This window comes from Peromyscus californicus, unplaced genomic scaffold (assembly GCF_007827085.1).
Source record: "Peromyscus californicus insignis strain IS unplaced genomic scaffold, ASM782708v3 Scaffold_2__1_contigs__length_46816999, whole genome shotgun sequence".
In the NCBI taxonomy this organism is placed as follows: domain Eukaryota; kingdom Metazoa; phylum Chordata; class Mammalia; order Rodentia; family Cricetidae; genus Peromyscus; species Peromyscus californicus.
Genome location: NW_026294540.1, coordinates 3,930,423 through 3,948,150, shown reverse-complemented (window position 1 = coordinate 3,948,150; position 17,728 = coordinate 3,930,423). Strand labels below are relative to the sequence as shown.

General features: G+C 48.0%; 1 protein-coding gene across 3 annotated transcripts in view; it reads left to right on the top strand.

The window, feature by feature from the left end:
* Nucleotides 1-17,728, top strand: part of Coro1c (coronin 1C) — a 74,516-nt gene that overhangs the window by 38,125 nt on the left and 18,663 nt on the right. For all 3 annotated transcript variants that reach the window (XM_052755054.1, XM_052755050.1, XM_052755051.1), the window contains one exon: nucleotides 12,687-12,809. In XM_052755054.1, the coding sequence (XP_052611014.1) occupies nucleotides 12,687-12,809 (123 nt within the window). The remainder of the gene's footprint in view (nucleotides 1-12,686; nucleotides 12,810-17,728) is intronic.

Genomic DNA, 17,728 nt, shown 5'->3' with positions numbered 1-17,728 from the left:
CCCATGATGCCTTTCTGTGTGACCCACTGTGCCAGCACCTGCCAGATTTGCATTGGCTGCATGTGTCAGCTGAACATGCTGACAGGCGATTTTTATTTCTACAAAGAGTGATGCTGATTGTCCACTGTGTAGAGGTGGCTGTTTGGCACTTCATAGCTTTTGGTGTTAATGGTAGAGGACTTTATGACACGCCATTTCTTGGTGTACTGTCCACTGCCTCCTAAAATAGTCTGTCTGATTCCCCCAGCACCTACTCTGAAGTGTGTGGGCTTTGAAAGGCTGGGGGATGGGCTAGGGATGGGGGGGCACCAGGTGCAGAACAATGACTTCTAAATTGTGTCCTGAGCTGCCAGCCACATGAGTGCTGCGTGGCCTCATTACCACATGAAGTGCCACAGAAGGGCCCTTTCATTTCCTCCCAGTTCTGTGTTTTCCAGGCTCACTGGAGGGAGCAAGGAGGAGGGGAGCTCTGCTCCCCCCAGTTAACAATGAGGCACAAAGTCCTGGCAGAAGGAACCTCACAGTGTGCCCCGGGGCTATTTTTGATGACTGCAAGTGGCTGTGACTCACTAGAGTATGCCCAGCAGATGATGGTTTCCACCCTCCCCCACTCCTCCCGAGATGAGCAGGCAGCCTGTCCTTTGTGCATCCCCTTGCCTCCTCTGCTGCTGCTGCCGCTGCTGCAGTTCACTGATATGTCCCCAGCAGCCGGCCTGCAGGCCTGACAAGCTCTGACAGTGCTTTTTACCATATATGGCCATCAGTGCTCTGTGGCTGACAGCTGGCCAGGATAATTTCCTCCCTTTGCTTTGATTGGCTGCACAGCTGCTTGGAGAATGGTGGGATGTGGAAGTGTGTGGTGAGAAGCTACCTAGTCCGGTGCAGGGAATGTTTAACTCTTTCCTGGCTTTCTGGAGGTCCTAAGTCCATGCTGAGCACACCGGCCACTGCTCCCAGTTGATGTCCTCAGTGTGGGAAATGAGTTGATTCCACACTGGACCAGGCCAAGAGAGGGTTGCTCTCAAAGTTCACCCAGTGTGGAATGAACACATTTTTGCAATGTCATCTTCACATGCAGCAAACTGCTCTTGCTAAGTTAAAGGTCCATGCCGCTTGGGTGTAGTAGAGCCCAGTAGAGTTCAGGAAAGACTGAGCTAGGAGGCAAGGGATGGGACATGTTTGCTGGTGGTGAGTGGGTTTCATCTGGCCGACCTCTGAGTCCTGTGTAAGTGACACAGGCCACTGAGTTGGGTCTGCACCCTGCTGCTCTAGCTTGTTCCCAAGACACACACTGTCCTGCTGTGCTCATTCACTCCCTGCCCACCAAAGCAGTATTGTTCTGTTTTAAAACCCACTTCAGAGTCCCGGTGTGCATCTCCATTTGCTCACTAGGGCGGGTTAGACAGCCACTCACTCTCCTCAACGATAGCACGTTCCCTCTCTATTGCACTTAGAGCCGTGCTTGTGCCTTTAGTTTTGAGCGGAAGAGCTGGTTTTGACTGTACTCTACCCTGTCGTGGGTTCTTGAGTTTTGTTTGTTCTCAGCTCAGAAGTGTCACGGGGAATCATGATGATCAGAAATACTGAGTTTTCACTTTGTAAATTCTTTCTCAAGTCATTTAAGAAATACTGGGTTGGCCGTTATGGTTAGGGTTGGCCCACATCTTTAATCCTAGCACTCAGAGACAAAGGTAGGCAGATCTCTGAGTTTGAGGCCAGCCTGGTCTAAATACTGAGTTCCAGCCAACCAAGGTTACATAGTGATACCCTGTCTCAATAAACTAAACCCCTACCCCCCCAAAAAAGGAAATATGTTTTTTGGGTTGCTATTTTGTATTTTTTTGAAAGCAGGGGATGCTGATTGTTAGGGAAGCAAAGGAAAGAACTCCTGAGGACTGGAGCTGATGGGGCCCCAGCAAATTCACGGTGTGGGGCTTTTATTGTTCTGTTGCTACAGGGACTGAATTGAGGACTGTGTCGGTCCAGTACTCCACCACTGAACTATGTCCCAGTGTGGCAGATTTGAATAAGAACATGTTAACTTTTTCACTTTTTTTCTCGCCTTTTGATGAAATAGTCATAGTTTTATAGTGACTTCTCTCAAGTTCTCAGTGGGCTTTATTGTAGGTCTGGGCCATATTAAACCCAGTACTTGGGCCAGCAGGACGGCTCAGTGGGCAGAGGTGATTGATTGCTGCACCAGCCTGGTGATCTAAGTTTAATCCTGGAATAATGTGTAAAGTAGAAAGAGCAAGGCTGCTCCACAGACTCGCCCTCTGACCCCCACCATAGCACACACAGTAATAAATTTAGAATTCATGTTGAAGGATGTGCGTGGTGGCAGTGCACACCTTTAATCCCAGCACTTGGGAGGTAGAGGCAGGCGGGTCTCTGAGTTCCAGGCCAGCCTGGGCTACATAGAAGAGACCCTGCCTCACAGAAATAGAAAGCAAAAGGGAGTTGGTGAGCCCAGCTCTTGAGGACACCTGTGATGCAAAGATTGCCAGTGTGCCATAGACCGTTCTCAGGGCCACACCTCCCCGGGCAGCCTTAGCTGCTGGTTTACCTTACCTCACAGAGTAACGCAGTCTGATGGTTTACTCCAGAACACACCCACACCCGAAGGCTGGTGTTTCTGTTCCCTTAAAGCCAAACTTCTCCATGTGTTTCATCAGCACGTCGCACATGGTGTGCATCTCCACGGCTACATCCACCCCGTCAACCGAGGTCATCATGGCTCCTCCCTGTGGAGCAACTGAGGCTCACAGATCCCAGCAGAGCATGTACTCACATAAATAGTTCTCTCATAGAAAAGGGAGCTGGAGAAAGAAGCAGCCTCAGTAGACGCCCTTTCCTGACTCCTTTGAACCCTGCTCATGTGAATGGAGCCCTTCAGCTTGGCTGAAGCTTTGCTCCGCTTCCGAGCCTGCCTGTGCTTCCATTCTCCCTGCTGGAGTCCACCAGTTCCCAGTCTATCGCCCCAGAGCCAGAAATGAACTGCTCTGAAACATGGGCTCATCAAATGGGTTTGTCCTGTTTTTCCCTTGAAAAGCAAACATTTGGAAAAACTGAGCTGCGCTTCCCTCTTCCTAGAGTTACAGGACCTGAGGCCTTCGGCTTGCCTTCTCCAGTCCGGAGTGGAGGCTCTCTGGCCCTCACATTTGCCTGGCGGCACCCAGTGTGGACAGAGGCGTAGCTGGGAAGTTGGAAAGGACAGAAAGTGAGGCAGCTGCCCAGCTTGATAAGAGACAGACGGTTGGGGTTACGTGGGGAATTTCAGGATAGACGCTAGGAAGAAATGGGCGACTGTTTCGAGCATCTCCAGGGAGTGTTGGAGACTGATGACCAGTGTGCCGCTGCCACTTTGTCATTGGAGTCGTTACTAACTTTGCAAAGGTATATGCTCCTTAGGAAAAGGTGACATGTTACACCTTTCTACTCTGGGAGGGGGGGGGGTGACTGCTCGCTGGGCCTTTCTAGCACCGGTTTCACTGTGCTAATTGACTGACTGTGGGAACACACAGTGTGAGGATCTGCTCCATGCTGCATGGCCTTGTAGAAGCCACACAGGGCACGTTAGCCTTGGAGTTTGGGAGTCCGTGAGGGTGAAAACACTCCAGGTCCATCTCTCCCCAGAGTGGCATCCTGTGTAATAGAGTCTGTGGAAAATTCACAGTGTGTTGTGTCCATTTATAGTTTGATCACTCAGTGTGGGCTCAGCACACGTAGCACAAACTGCCTAAGATGGAGTGTGAGACAGATGCAACACATGCTTAGACCTAGACGAAAGCCACTGTGGTTTTCACTCAGAAACCAGAGACTTACTCGCTCTGTAGACCAGGCTGGCCTTGAATTCATAGAGATCCACCTGCCTCTGCCTCCCAAGTGCTGGGATTAAAGGTGTGCGCCACCACTGCCCGGCAAAGCATTCCTTTTTAAAAGGGCTATTAGATAGAGTTCTATGTTTACTGATGCTTCCATTTTTCCCCATTTCTTCCACCCTCCCCATGCCTGTGGCAGGACACGCTGCCTAATTGACTGGGTTTTGTTGAGAGAGGCGAGCTCTCTCCAGAGGCTTATACTGGTTTGAAAGTTTCAGGTCTTCCCCAAACCCAAAGCATGTGACAGTGCTGGCGCCGGCCTTTCTGCTAGGCTGGGGTTTGCTGGCTGGGATGTGCTCAAAGTTGTCACCCTCAGCTCGGGCCAGCCACGTGGAAACTGTGCCCTTACACCTCTGCCTTGTGCCAGCTCTCTGCATGCCTCAGAGGCTGAATTTTCCCTTGGGTTCATGTTGCTTGGCTCGGAACAGGCCACTGGATCTGTCAGGTACTAAGGAAAGTATGCCAGGGTCCTGACCCATTTCACCACTGTCCCGTGAGTTTACGAGGCAGGGCCTGCAGCAGGGCCTCTAGGAACCTGGGTGCTGGTTTTGACAGTTACTGAGTTTACTCCGGGTAATCTCAACCACTTGGGGTTGTGGCTGGAGAGGCACAATGAAGCCACTCCGTGACATGTGACCAGACAACTAAGTAGGAAGTGAGTGAATTAAAACCTTATTGAAGGCTCAGAACACAAATGGCTGCAGTTTCTGTACTAGAAAAGGAGTGATGCTGGGTGGTATGGTACCCATGCCTCGGATACAGTGAGCTCCAGGCCAGCCAGCCACATGGTGAGACACTATCTCAAAGAAACAAGCAAATAAAACACATAACATTAGTGATATTTGATATTTGGGTCGATGAAATGGCCGGGGGAAGGCGCTTACTGTGCAAGCCAGGCTCCCAGAGGTAAGTCCCCGGAACCCATAGTGCTGTTCTCTGACTCCGGCATGCACACCCGCTCATGCACAAACACACCGATAATAAATAATACAATTGTAGAAAGAAAAATAGGGATACTCAGCGGCATTAGGAAAAGGAAGTCATTCTGTATAGAACATTGGAAAACTGGAGAGAGGTCTTTAAAGTGTCATTTTTTTTAGTCAGAAAAAGACATTGAAAAACTGGCATTAAATTTGTAAGCTTTCCAGTTTTGCTGTTAGTTACATGTAATGCTGAGGGGCAGGCAAGCTGTGGCGTCCTGGGGCATGTAACAGACCCCCCGAGTAGACACAGTTGTTCACTGGATGACGAATGGTGTGCACTGAGCCCCTCCCTCGGTGTCTCTCCCTGGGGTGCCTGCTCATCCTTACAAGTTAGTCCATTGCTAGAATACCCCGAGTGCCCCACTCTACAGTATTTTGTTTGTTTGGGGGACAACAAATGTACTAAGTGCACATGTGGAGGTCTGGAGGGGGGTGTCCCTGAACCTAAGTCCCTGTTCACCTTTTAAAGGGTTCTCATGAGGAGAAGAGGTATAAGAAACTTTTAGAAAGAAAGATAGCGGAGAGGAGACAGACACACAGGATAGCTTCGAGAGGACCTGGATCAAAATCCACCGGCCCCTTCTCTCGTCAAAAGGACTTTTTATAACAATGCCAAGGGGCAGGGCAAAAGACCTTCCCCCTTGCTAGATATGACCAAGTGCAGACCCTTCCAAACACCTGGTACCCAGGCCCGTGGTCAGATCATCCCCTGTGCAGCCCTGCTGGGTAAAGCAAGCTCAGATCTCACTAGGACACCTCTGTGGAGGCAGTTGGAAGATAGCTTGCTGGAGGGAGTCAGTTCCATTTGGGTTCTGGGGGTTGAACTCAGGTCCTCAGGTAAAAAGTGTGGTTGTGCTTCAGTTTTACTTTGATTTTGTTACGGGTAGGAAGGTATTTGGAGGTTATAAATCATGAGAACAATCTAGCTTCCATTTTGTAAGCATTCAGTGTGTCAGATTGTCAGCGAGCACCCAGAATGCCATTCCCTGGTTCTAGTCATGCCTGTGCTGGGCTCACTGTGTGTAATCAGTTTCCTCTGTGTGGTGCTACAGTGTGACGCTCCTTTGTTTGTTGGAAGGATTGATGGTGACATCATAGCCAGAGGAAGCAGCTGCTTACAGAGTATCCATTTTTATTAACTCCCGTGTTTCTGGTGGCCGGCTGCCAGGGAGTGCAGGGCTACTGTTGCACCCTTTGCACAGCCCATGTCCTGGTGGGAATTTTCTTTCCCTATCCAAGCCTAGTATGGATGGCCAGTGACGTTTTAGATAACTGCCTCTTGGGTACTCTGCCTCCATTTATTTAGAGAGTGGGAATAATTAATGTACCATCAATGGTCCTGTTTGCACCACGAAAGCATTCACTGTCACCATTACCTGTTGTTGTTTGTCTTAGTTGGTGTTTCTGTTGGCTAGCCAGAACTCACTCTGTAGCCCAGGCTGGCCTTGAACTCACAGAGATCCACTCAACTCTACCTTCAGAGTGCTGGGATTAAAGGTGTGCACCACCGTGTTCTGCTTATGGTTGTTACTGGTTTCAATAGAAAGGAAGTTGCCCTTTTAGCAGTAGACAGGTTCCCGGGAAAATATAACATGATGTTCTGATACTGTGGGCTTGTTGTGACTCAGAGGGAATGGCGGAAATGCTGCTTGTTCTCCAAGATCTTACTTAGATAAAGAATACACATAGTACCTACCTGCAAACTTGTAGCTGGTACTTTTAGCTGGGGTAGTTAGACAGGCTTCTTGTGTGTAGTTAAGCTAGTTAACTAGGGCTAGTGCTCCAGGTTCAGCTCCGACTCCTCACTCTCGTCAGTGGCCCTACTTATCCCAGACCAAACACCACCCGTTGTTCTGGAGAGTACCTGTGCTCATTGTTACGGTGCCAGGTGGGGCTTGAGGTCCAGAAGCCCTGGGAGAAGACAATTCAGCAGAAAAACTTTTGCTAGGGAAAAAAATACTAATGGTTGGTGACCAGTGAAATGGCTTAGTGGCTGGAGGCTTCTGCCACCAAGCCCGACAACCTGAGTTTCTGTCCTTGAGACCCACATGCTGGAAGGAGAGACCTTTCTCCCAAAAGTTGTCCTGTGACCTCCTCACCTGTGTGCTGCCATGACTCACTTGGTGTGTGCATACACAAATAAAGAATGGGATTTAAAATCTTAATGTAAAATTCATAGCAGAATATTGATATGCTTGAGGGGTTTTTTTATTTTTTATAGGAAGCATCCAATAAAATGGGATATGTGCTCACCCACGAGGCTGAGCAGATGTTAGTATTTTGCCATATTGGTTTCATCTCTCTCTTGAAAGAAAAGTGCAGCAGCTGTGGCTGGAAAGCCACCCTTGGTCCTTCCCTTCACCGAGGAGGATCGTCTCAAATCTGCTCATTCGTCTCCATTTTAAGTTGTTTTCTTTTTAGTCCATGAGCGACCTCAGCAGTGTTAACGTTACAGACCGACTGAACGTGAACACACATGCTTCTGTTTCTATATGTGTGTTTGTGGGCATGGAATGTTCACCTACGTGTTGTTCCCGTGGTTGAGGACAGTGAAATGGTCTTACTTCTGCCCTGTTGGCAATGCTGTCGCAGGGAATCTTTCTCATAAAAACATAGGAACGTTTCCCTCACCAAGACCTTTTAGAGAGTGACACTTCTGGGGAGTGGCATCACTGTGGCTGTCACTGTTACAGAAGGAAGTGTGACGAGACGTCCCTCCTGTCAGCACTTCTCTTTAGACCCCTTCGTCTATGCTGTTTGTAATAGATGCCAAGTGGCACCTCATCCTTTTTAATTGATTGTGTGTGTGTTGGTGTGCAGGTGCAGGTGCCCGTGGAGGCCAGAAGAGTGTGTGGGATTCTCTGTAGCTGGGGTAACAGGTGGTTGTGAGCTGTCCAACATGGGCACTGGGGACTGAGCACAAGTCTTGTGGAAGAGCAGCAAGGGTCCTTAGCCACTGTGCAGTCCTCAGCCCTTGTCGTTTTAACTGGCAGTTCTCTAGTTACCAGAGAGACGCACTGTCTTCTCACACATCTGTGGTCCAGGTTCCCCACGTGAACCCTCTGCTCACACCATCTGCTGTTCTGTCTGCCTGCTCAGACTCCCTGACTGCGCTGCTGTGTTTCCTCTGCTTTCAAACTTGTTTTCCTTGGTGTGTGTGTGTGTGTGTGTGTGTGTGTGTGTGTGTTGTTTGGTTTTGAGACAGGGTCTCTTTGTAACTCAGGCTAGTTTCAAACTCACATGCCTCTTGCTCATTTCCCCCAGTGCTGGGATTACAGGCATGCACCACCTTATTTTAGAACAACTCACACTGGTTCGTCTATCCGTCCGTCTGCCCTTGCTTCCTTCCTTCAGTCCATCCTTCCTTCCTTAAAATGTTAGGTATTTATTTATTTATTTTTGGTTTTTCGAGACAGGGTTTCTCTGTGTAGCTTTGCGCCTTTCCTGGAACTCACTTGGTAGCCCAGGCTGGCCTCGAACTCACATTATTTTTATGTGTATGAGGATTTTGCCTGCATACATGCCTGCCTGGTGCCCTCAGAGGCCAGAAGACGGTACTAGATCCTCTGGATTTGGAGTCACAGATGGTTGTGAGCTGCCATGTCAGTGGTGGGAACCCAGGTCCTCTGGAGGAGCCAGCTGGTGTGAATGGATGTTTGAACCTCATGTTTCCTGCTGTCCTCTGTCGTACTGCCCTCTCCTCATGTCCTGAGGCGATCTCGGTGGCCTTCCCCTCTCTGTTCTTTGGAAAACTGTTTCAGGCAATCTTTTGATGGGATCTTACTGTGTAGTCCCTGCTGGCCCAGAACTCCCTTTCCAGTGGTATTTCAAGTTGTCTTGTTTTGTTTTAATCGAGTAAGTTTTGACCAGTTACATTTTTTGTGTATAAGATTGTTTCATAGGGGCAGGTGGATCTCTGTGAGTTCGAGGCCAGGCTGGTCTACAAAGTGAGTTCCAGGACAGCCAGGGCTACACAGAGAAACCCTGTCTTGAAAAAACAAAAAAACAAACAAGATTGTTTCCTGTGGAGCTGTCAGATGGTTTCTCTGATGTTGCTCCTGGGTTCCCACCCTGTGCACGTCCAGCTTGTTGTCAGCCCTCTTCCTCCTGACGTTGTGGTGTTTGCTGTGCCTTCTTTGATTTCCTGACCTGTTTGACTTTGCTTTCTTGTTTCTGTTGTTATTGTTGCGTAATATTTCATTTCTGCCCTGTTTTGATCTGTTTCTACTAGCCATCCTCACTGCCTTTTTTGCACAGTTAATTCATACCAAACTTACCATATTGACCACTTTTTTTGGTCTTTTTTTTTTTAATTCTTCTGAACAAAGATCCATTTGTGGTATTATTTTTGTTGAATGTCTTTTTTGTTGTTTGCTTTTTAAAAGGATCACTCTTGAATGGTGGTTTATTTGGACATAGGATACAAGGGTGACCTTTTCAAAGCCCGGGTTTAATACAGCCCATCTCACTGCTCTGTCCATGGATAAATAAATATGCCCTTCTTGCTTCTGTGCTTCTGAGGGGTGTGTGTGTGTGTGTGTGTGTGTGTGTGTGTGTGTGTGTGTGTGTGTGAGAGAGAGAGAGAGAGAGAGAGAGAGAGAGAGAGAGAGCCCATGCACGTACTATATTACATTTGACTTGTGCCTGTTGAGTCTAAAGACTCTTAGGCCTGTGCTGAAACCTGGAAAGTTCTTCCTTTGTTTGTTTTGGTTTTTGGTTTTGTTTCTTTTTGTTTAGACAGGGTTTCTCTGTGTAGCCCTGGCTGTCCTGGAACTCACTCTGTAGACCAGGCCAGGCTCGAACCCACAGAGATCCACCCGCCTCTGCCTCCCAAGTGCTGGGATTAAAGGCGTGCGCCACCACCACCTGGCTGAAACCTGGAAAATTCTTAGCCATTATCTACACACCTGTTTAGTTTTTGTCTGTCTTCTGTTCTGCAGGACTGTCTGTTGACATGGGAACCAGACGTCGTTCTGGTCTTCCTGTCTTAGGAGGTTTTAGATGATGGACTATCTATCACACATTCAAAAGGACAACTTTAAAACCATGGTGAGATGGAAGTTAGAAACGTTTATAGTGTCACACAGAGCAAACACCGTTGAGCCCACCTGCACTAAACAATAGCGTATTCCCAGGGGACAAGTCAGCGAGGCGTCCGTCTCCTGTGGCTTTTGTAGGACTGCAGTGAGAAATGGGTGAACCCATCTCCTCCTCCTTTAGGGAGAGACGTGCTGGAGATGTGCTGCGGAGTCTCTGATGCAAGAGGCAAGAAGGCAGTCCGGTTCAGCATGACGAATGGCTAATGTTGGCTCAAACTTCGGGAGTCTGACCCCAAATAGTTTATTATAGGCATATTAGGCACAGCACAATTTGGTGAAAACTTTGCTGGTGATAATTAACTCAATCCCATGTGCACAGTAAAGACATGACTACATCGAAACTCTTTGTAAAGTACATGTGACCTCTTCCATAAAGATGGGTTTGACAGATTGACTACATGTGACACCTTCCATGAAGATGGGTTTTGTAGATTGGCAAGCTCATGCTAAGGGTCTAGTGGAGGGTAGTGCAAAGGTCACCAGGCTGTTAACCATGTCTGCTCCCAGCCTTCTGGGTGGGTCACAGGTTATGCATCTCTTCCTTTGAAGGAACAACCCTGTGTGTTTAACATTCCTGGTTCCCCTTGTGCTTATCCATGAGCACAAGAGCCTCCGTGCCTCCCACATTATGATAGATAGGGTGGATCCCAGTGTTTGCTGAATTCTGCAGTGTGTCACGTCCTGGGACACTAACAAACCCTGGACCTTGTTTGACTTGCTTAGTGTCACATCTGCTGGTAGAGACCAAACTGTCAGTATTCCGTTACCGGTGAAGAACTGGGAAGGGCCCAACAGCTAGGAGCCCACACTTGGGAAATGGACGTCACTCTGGCCTGGCGGTCTTGGTCCTGAATGCTGTGCTTTGCCAGATTCTTTTATGATGTGGTGTCCACTGGCATTTCCTGTTTTCCTTTTTCTTTTTGTTGCAATGCTGGGGACTGAACCCGAGGTCTTGTGTATGCTAGGTAAGCATTCTGCCACTGAGCCAGATCCCCAGCCGCTGTGTTTAATGACTTCTGCATGCAGAGCTGCAGGTCTGGACATCTTTAAGCCTCATCATAGATCACGTCTTCTTAGCAACCCTTGTCCATGCTGTGACAATGCACACTGTCACTGGAGCCTTCGTGGATGCCCTCTTGGACTCCACTCCTTGGTGAGCACAGGGTTGCCCCTTCCACATCGAGCCTCCAGCACTCAGTGTAATGTCTGTCAATAATGATGTACAGGTAACATGTATTGGTTAATTCTTAGTGGTGGGGTAATGTAGATACTGTGCCCGAAGAACCACCGATAGTAACCGTTTTGTGAAGTGCCTGTTATGTCCCAGGTGTTGTAAGTCACCTTTACATATTTTACACCACAACGCAGTTGTCTTGAGTGGCCCCAAGTTGTTAGATTGGCTTGTTAGATTCTAACACATAACACGGGCACTTTGTGGTAACTTTGAACAACATCTTCTTCTTAGTGGAATATGGAACTGGGTGAGAAGGTCCAGCCCAGTGTGAGAACCAACTGGAAAGGTCCAGCATGGTGTGAACTGGACTGTGAAACCAGGTGGAAAGGTCCAATGTGGTGTGAACTATACTGTGGAACTGAGTGGGAAGGTCCTGCCTGGTGTGAACTGGACTTGTAACCGGATGGAAAGATCCAGCATGGTGTGAGCTGGACTGTGAAACCAGGTGGAAAGGTCCAATGTGGTGTGAACTATACTGTGGAACTGAGTGGGAAGGTCCTGCCTGGTGTGAACTGGACTTTGTAACCGGATGGAAAGATCCAGCATGGTGTGAGCTGGACTGTGAAACCAGGTGGAAAGGTCCAACGTGGTGTGAACTATACTGTGGAACTGAGTGGGAAGGTCCAGCCCAGTGTGAGCTGGACTGACTGGTGTTTCTGTTGATGGAGGTGTTACAGCCTCACCTTTTAGCCCCTGTGCAGTAGCTCCAGCTTTCCTTTAGACTAAACAGTCAGTCATTTCTTAAGCAGTCACCACATATACTCCGCCAGCTTGTTCTCTTAAGCTTAGGTGGGCTGGAGAAGTGGATCAGCAGTTTGAGAGTTTATACTGCTCTCACAGAGGACCCAAGTTCACTTTCCAGCTCAGAGCTGCCTATAACTCCAGCTCCAAGTGGATCAGCATCCCTGGTCTCCACAGGCACGGCATTCCTGTACACACAGATCACATAATTTAGAATAAAATAAACTTTTAAAAAGGGAATTATATTTTATATTTTATGTAATACCAAAGCCCCCCTTAACCCAGTAAAACTTGTCTACAACAATATGACTGCTATAGGACTATATTTTAGGAAAAAGACATGAATTCTCTTTGCTATTTTGTCTTTCTTTTTTTGTTTGTTGTTTTTCAAGACAGGGTTTCTCTGTGTGGCCCTGCCTGTCCTGGAACTCACTTTGTAGACCAGGCTGGTCTCAAATTCAGAAATCCACCTGCCTCTGCCTCCCAAGTGCTGAGATTAAATGTGCGCACCACCACCACCTGGCTGTCTTTGCTGTTTTTAATGCAGACAAAATATTTTGGTTCTAGAATTTTGGGTCCTTGTAATGGGATGGAGTGCCGTTAGTAACTGTTCTAGAGTGAAAATGGATGGTTCCTCCTGTTGGCCCCGAAGAAGAGGAGCATGATCAAACACAGACTGCAGCACCTGGGGTGGGGATGAGGAGGAAGTGCTGATGGTGTTACATGATTGGTTTGTCTCTTCTTTCAGACGGGGCGAATTGACAAATCCTACCCCACAGTATGTGGCCACACAGGACCAGTGCTGGACATAGACTGGTGTCCACACAACGATCAGGTTATTGCCAGCGGCTCAGAGGACTGCACTGTTATGGTAAGTGCCTGGGGTGTGGCATGACGCATCCTAGCTGTGTTGAGCCCATTGGCTTCTACATTAAGGCTGAATGACAAGCCTTGTGTCAATGAGTTGTATGTTCTCTGTTCTTTTCTGTCTGGGGATGACGACCTGCCCATTGAGAGTTGATATCCATAGGGAAGATCTGAGTGCAAGTAAGATGAGCACCCTACCAAAAAATGGAGTGAAGAAGACTGTTGTCCTAAACTGTGCTCCAGGGCAGCACACTGCCCAAAGTTGTGCAGATAAAGTAGACTAATAGTAATATTGGGGTCAATTGGAGCAGGGCAAGGGCTGCCTTCCACGCTGATGTTGGAAGGTATTTCCACCTGCTGCTGAAGAGGTATGTTAGGTTTTGTTTTAACCTGTATTATATGTGTATGGGTGTTTTGCTTATGTGCATCCCTATCTGTGCACCCTGTAAATGTAGCATCCACATTGGCCAGAAGAGGGCATTGGGACTGGAGTTAACAAATCATGAGCTGCCTGCCACATGGGAGCTTGAACCCAGGTCCTTTGTAAGAGCAGTGAGTGTTCTTAACCACTGAGCCATCTCTCTGGCCTCAAAAAGTTTGTTTTGAAGAAGTGCTGTTGAAACTCCTCTGATGATCCTCCTGCCTCAGCTTCCCAGTTATTTCCTCAAGGCACCTTTCAGGAGACAGCCTCCTGCTCCTGAGTGTACACTTTCAACAGGACTACTGACTTGGACCCATTTTCAGTGTGTGCTGGTAGTTTGCGTCAACTAAACACAAGCTAGAATCATCTAGGAAGAAAGAATATCTATCAGTTGAGAAAATGCTCCCACTAGATTAGCTTCTGGGCAAGCCTTTGGGACGTTTTCTTTTTTTTTTTTTTTTTTTTTTCTTCAAGACAGGGTTTCTCTGTGTAGCTTTGCGCCTTTCCTGGAACTCGCTTTGGAGACCAGGCTGGCCTCGAACTCACAGAGATCTGCCTGGCTCTGCCTCCAGAGTTCCATTTTCTTTCTGTTGTCTGTGGACCAAAACATTGTTTAGGGTGCTTTATTACTAAAATAATGTGCATAGGCAAATTAGTTCCTGAACTGCGTTATTTAAACCTTTCCCCACCTTCCTCCCTCGTGGGCTTTTGGCAGCTGAAAGCAAAGCGTATTGAACGTGCTGCCGGTAAAGGAGTCCTTCTGTGTGTGTGCTTGCTGGACTGATGGCCAATGACCGTGGATATGTTTGCTGTGGAAGGGAACACAGGTTAGACCTGATGCCAGAACCTACAGCTGAGAGTCCTGACTGCTGTGGAGAAGCCGGTCTGATCTGTTTGCTCATTGCCAGCCTTACTGATCATGTTACCCCTTAAAACAACTTCCATAAAACACCAGTATTTAAAGAATGTCGAGGTGAAGTGAATGGAGTGGGCGGGTGATTTCTTACTCTGCCACCCTCCATGCCCTCCCCACACCCTCTACCCTGTGAGTGTCTCTTTCTTTAGGATGCTGCTCGCTCACCTGTGCCTCTCTAAACACCAGGTCGGCATTGCAGTTTAAAAACTGCACAGCAGCGTACAAGTCTTTCCCCCGTCTGTCAGTTTCTTACCGGACGCCTGTTGTAGAATGCTGATGTTGTGATCTGTACTTTGCAACTGTCTGGATTTTGCTGGCTGTCCTTCTGGAGCAGGTCAGGGGCTCCGGCCTGAATTTCCTGCAAATGTGAAGCTAGATCCCACAGTTGATGTAGGTCCAGCCCCTGAGGCAAGGCTCCTGTGGTTTTGTCCTGTTGGGTTTGCACAGCTGTTAGAGCTTCGTTCGTTCGTTCCTACAGCTCGTGACTCTTTAAGGAGCCCAGGGTGGCTCTGTAGCTGCTTCTGCTCTGTTCTCCAGTTTGAACCAGTTCACCCAGTGCTGCTCTCTTGTTTTCTCGTCAGTTACCTGGTATTCGGATTGCCTAGGAAGGGGATGGGGGTAAGCACCTGATTCTTCGGTTTACCCTGTTTCCAAGGTGACAAGTTAGCACTCCATCATCCCTTCACTCTATTTGAACATATTTGATCAGTTTCAAAACTGTCGTGTCTCCAAGCTCAGCCTGCCCTATCTTCTCCCCTGAGACCCAAAGTGGCTGTGCAATCTTTAATCACTTTCCTGTGATTCATACAAGGGTCTCAGGCTCACCTTGGGCATCTTTGCCAGACTTGGATTGGCCTTTTCTGTTACACCCTGGTTTCTTTGAGTGGAAAGTGATGTTTCTGTGTCATGGTCTGGGTGCCAGGGGTAATTGTGACCACTGTGTCATTGTTGCTCATTCTTAGTAACCTCAGAGCAGTGCTTCTCAGCCTTCCTAATGCTGCAACCCTTTGATACAGTTCCTCGTGCTGTGGTGATCTCAACCATGACATCATTTTCGTTGCTACTTCATAACTTTAATTCTGCTGTGTTACGATTGTAATGTAAATAGTGTGGTTTTTAAAATAAAAATTTTATGTGTATGAGTGTTTTACCTACATGTATGTATGTGTACCTTGTGTATAAATGGAGCCTATAGAGCCCAGAAGTGGGTGTTGGATCCTTCGGAACTGGATTTATAGATAGTTGTGGGCTGCCTTGTGAATGCAGGGAATTGAACCCTGCTCCTCTGGAAAAGGAGCCAGTGCTCTTAACTGAGGAGCCATCTCTTCAGCCCTGACCATAGTTTATAAGGAGGACAATGGCTTTTAAACTCATGCTGTTGCTTTTCTCCATCCATTACTAAAGTTGTTCAAGCTTGGTATGGATCCAGTTCGACACCTGTTACCACAGCACTCTGGAGACTGAGACAGGAAGATCACAAGTTTGAGAGCATTCTGGGCGGCCCTGTCAATAAAAAGAAGTAGTCATCCCTCAGGACCACTGACCCAGAATCTAGAATGCACGCATGTTCCAATGTTCCCGTCATCTGTATTAAATGTCTGGTGTTGCGTATAACCTATGTGTCCATTATACACAGATCGTCTGTACAGATATGTGTTACACAGATCTGTAGATTACTTACAATCCCCAGCACGATGTAAGTGCCATATAACTGGTTCTTAAGTTGTATTGGTTAGGAAATAACAAGTCTATACATGTTCAGTACATCTTTATCTCCCCCAGCCACAAACACACACCAGTCTGCCGTTGACAAACTCATGACCCACAGATGAAGATCTGACTGGGTATTGTTAGATTTTCTTTTGGCAAATGGCGTTGCTGTGAAAGTCAGAAAATTAGTTTTCTTTTCCTTATCAGGCATTCCTTTTGCTTAGTTACAGGTTTTTTTTTTTTTTCAAACTGTTATATTGTTGGTAATTCAGAAATCAGTGCTCCGCCAGGTGGTAGTGGTGCATGCCTTTAATCCCAGCACTTGGGAGACAGAGCCAGGCAGATCTCTGTGAGTTCAAGACCAGTCTGGTCTACAGATTGAGTTCCAGGACAGGCAGGGCTACACAGAGAAACCTTGTCTCAAAAAACAAAACAAAACAAAAACAAACAAACAAAAAAAAGAATCAGTGTTCCTAAATACAGGGTGGTATATTAATATAGTCTTTAAAAAATTTTTAGATTTGTGTGTTTTATTTTATGTGTATGAATGTTTGGTCTACATGCATATATGTTCACTACATGTATGCCTGGTGCCCAAAGAAGCCAGAAGAGGGCATAGGATCCCTTGGAACTGGAGCTACAGATGTTTATGTTATGAGCTGCCACATGGGTGCTGGGAGCAGAACCCAGGTCCTCTATAAGAGCAGCCAGTGGTCTCAACCACTGAGCCATCTCTCCGGCCCCCTAGTTTCAAGTCATTCCCCCACCCCGGAAAATTATCCCAAATCATCAGGGGATTTTTTTGGTTGTTGTTGTCTTGTGAAATAGGGTCTTGTATTATAACCCAGACTGACCTCAAGCCCACAATGTCCTTGCCTCGGTGTACGGAGTGCTGAGACTGTAGGTGTGCCCTACCATGCACAGTTTGGGGGCTCCTGGGACCTGTTCCTGTCTTCAGTATTTGTCAGTTTGTTCCAGACCTTGTTGTACTTTGAGACACTCACCGTGTAGCCCCGTGGCCCGGAACTTCTGTGTAGGCCAGGCTGGCCTGGTATTCCCAGTTCCACTTGCTCTGTCTCCTGGGTGAGATTTGCACACGTGGGTTTGCTCCAGGCCTGTCTTCTTTCTGTAGACGGTAGGTCTTGTTGATGCGTCTTCCGTCTCTTTACCTTGGAGAACTTCTCCATTCGTGTACAGTGCCCGTTTGATTTGGCTCAGTGCCAAGTCCTACAGCCTTTGCCTTTTTCAGCCTGGCATTTGAGCTCCAGACTTTGGACGAGGAACGTGGCCCTCCAATGCCAGTGACTTCATCGAGGCTTGTCTGCCCAGTGGCCCGAGTGAAGGCAGGGGTGGTACAAGTCTCCTGGTGGACCAGATGTCCGACAGCTCTTCCCCTTGACACCGCACTTAGAGAGCGTCCATCTGTGGGGGTCAGCAGGAAGACAGCACGTGTGCTGTGGGCACCGAGCCTGTTCCTCAGCATGAGCTGCTCAGGTAGCCGGGTGGTCTCCTGTGGAGACATCCACTTTACAAGCAGCTCTCTCTCCTCATCCGGGCCCCGCAGTCTCAGCTGCTTCCCTTGCTAGTCTCTGGTCCGTCCTTGGGGACCAGCTTCAGCACTTGGGTGAACTGGTGACCACCTGACCACCGGCAGGAGGTGTTTCCAGCTGATTATAGAGACTAGCTGGCTGGACGCTGCAGCCCGCACAGCAGGGGTGGGGGAGGGCTTGGGCTGACAGCTCTCCAGTGCCAGCGCGCTTGGGCCCCCCTCGTCCTCCCTGGGCCTTTGCTTCTCTTAGCCACTTGGGCGGCTACTTTTTATTTGGAGTACATTAATGTTTTGTTGTTTATTTTATTTTATGTGTCTGTGTGCTCA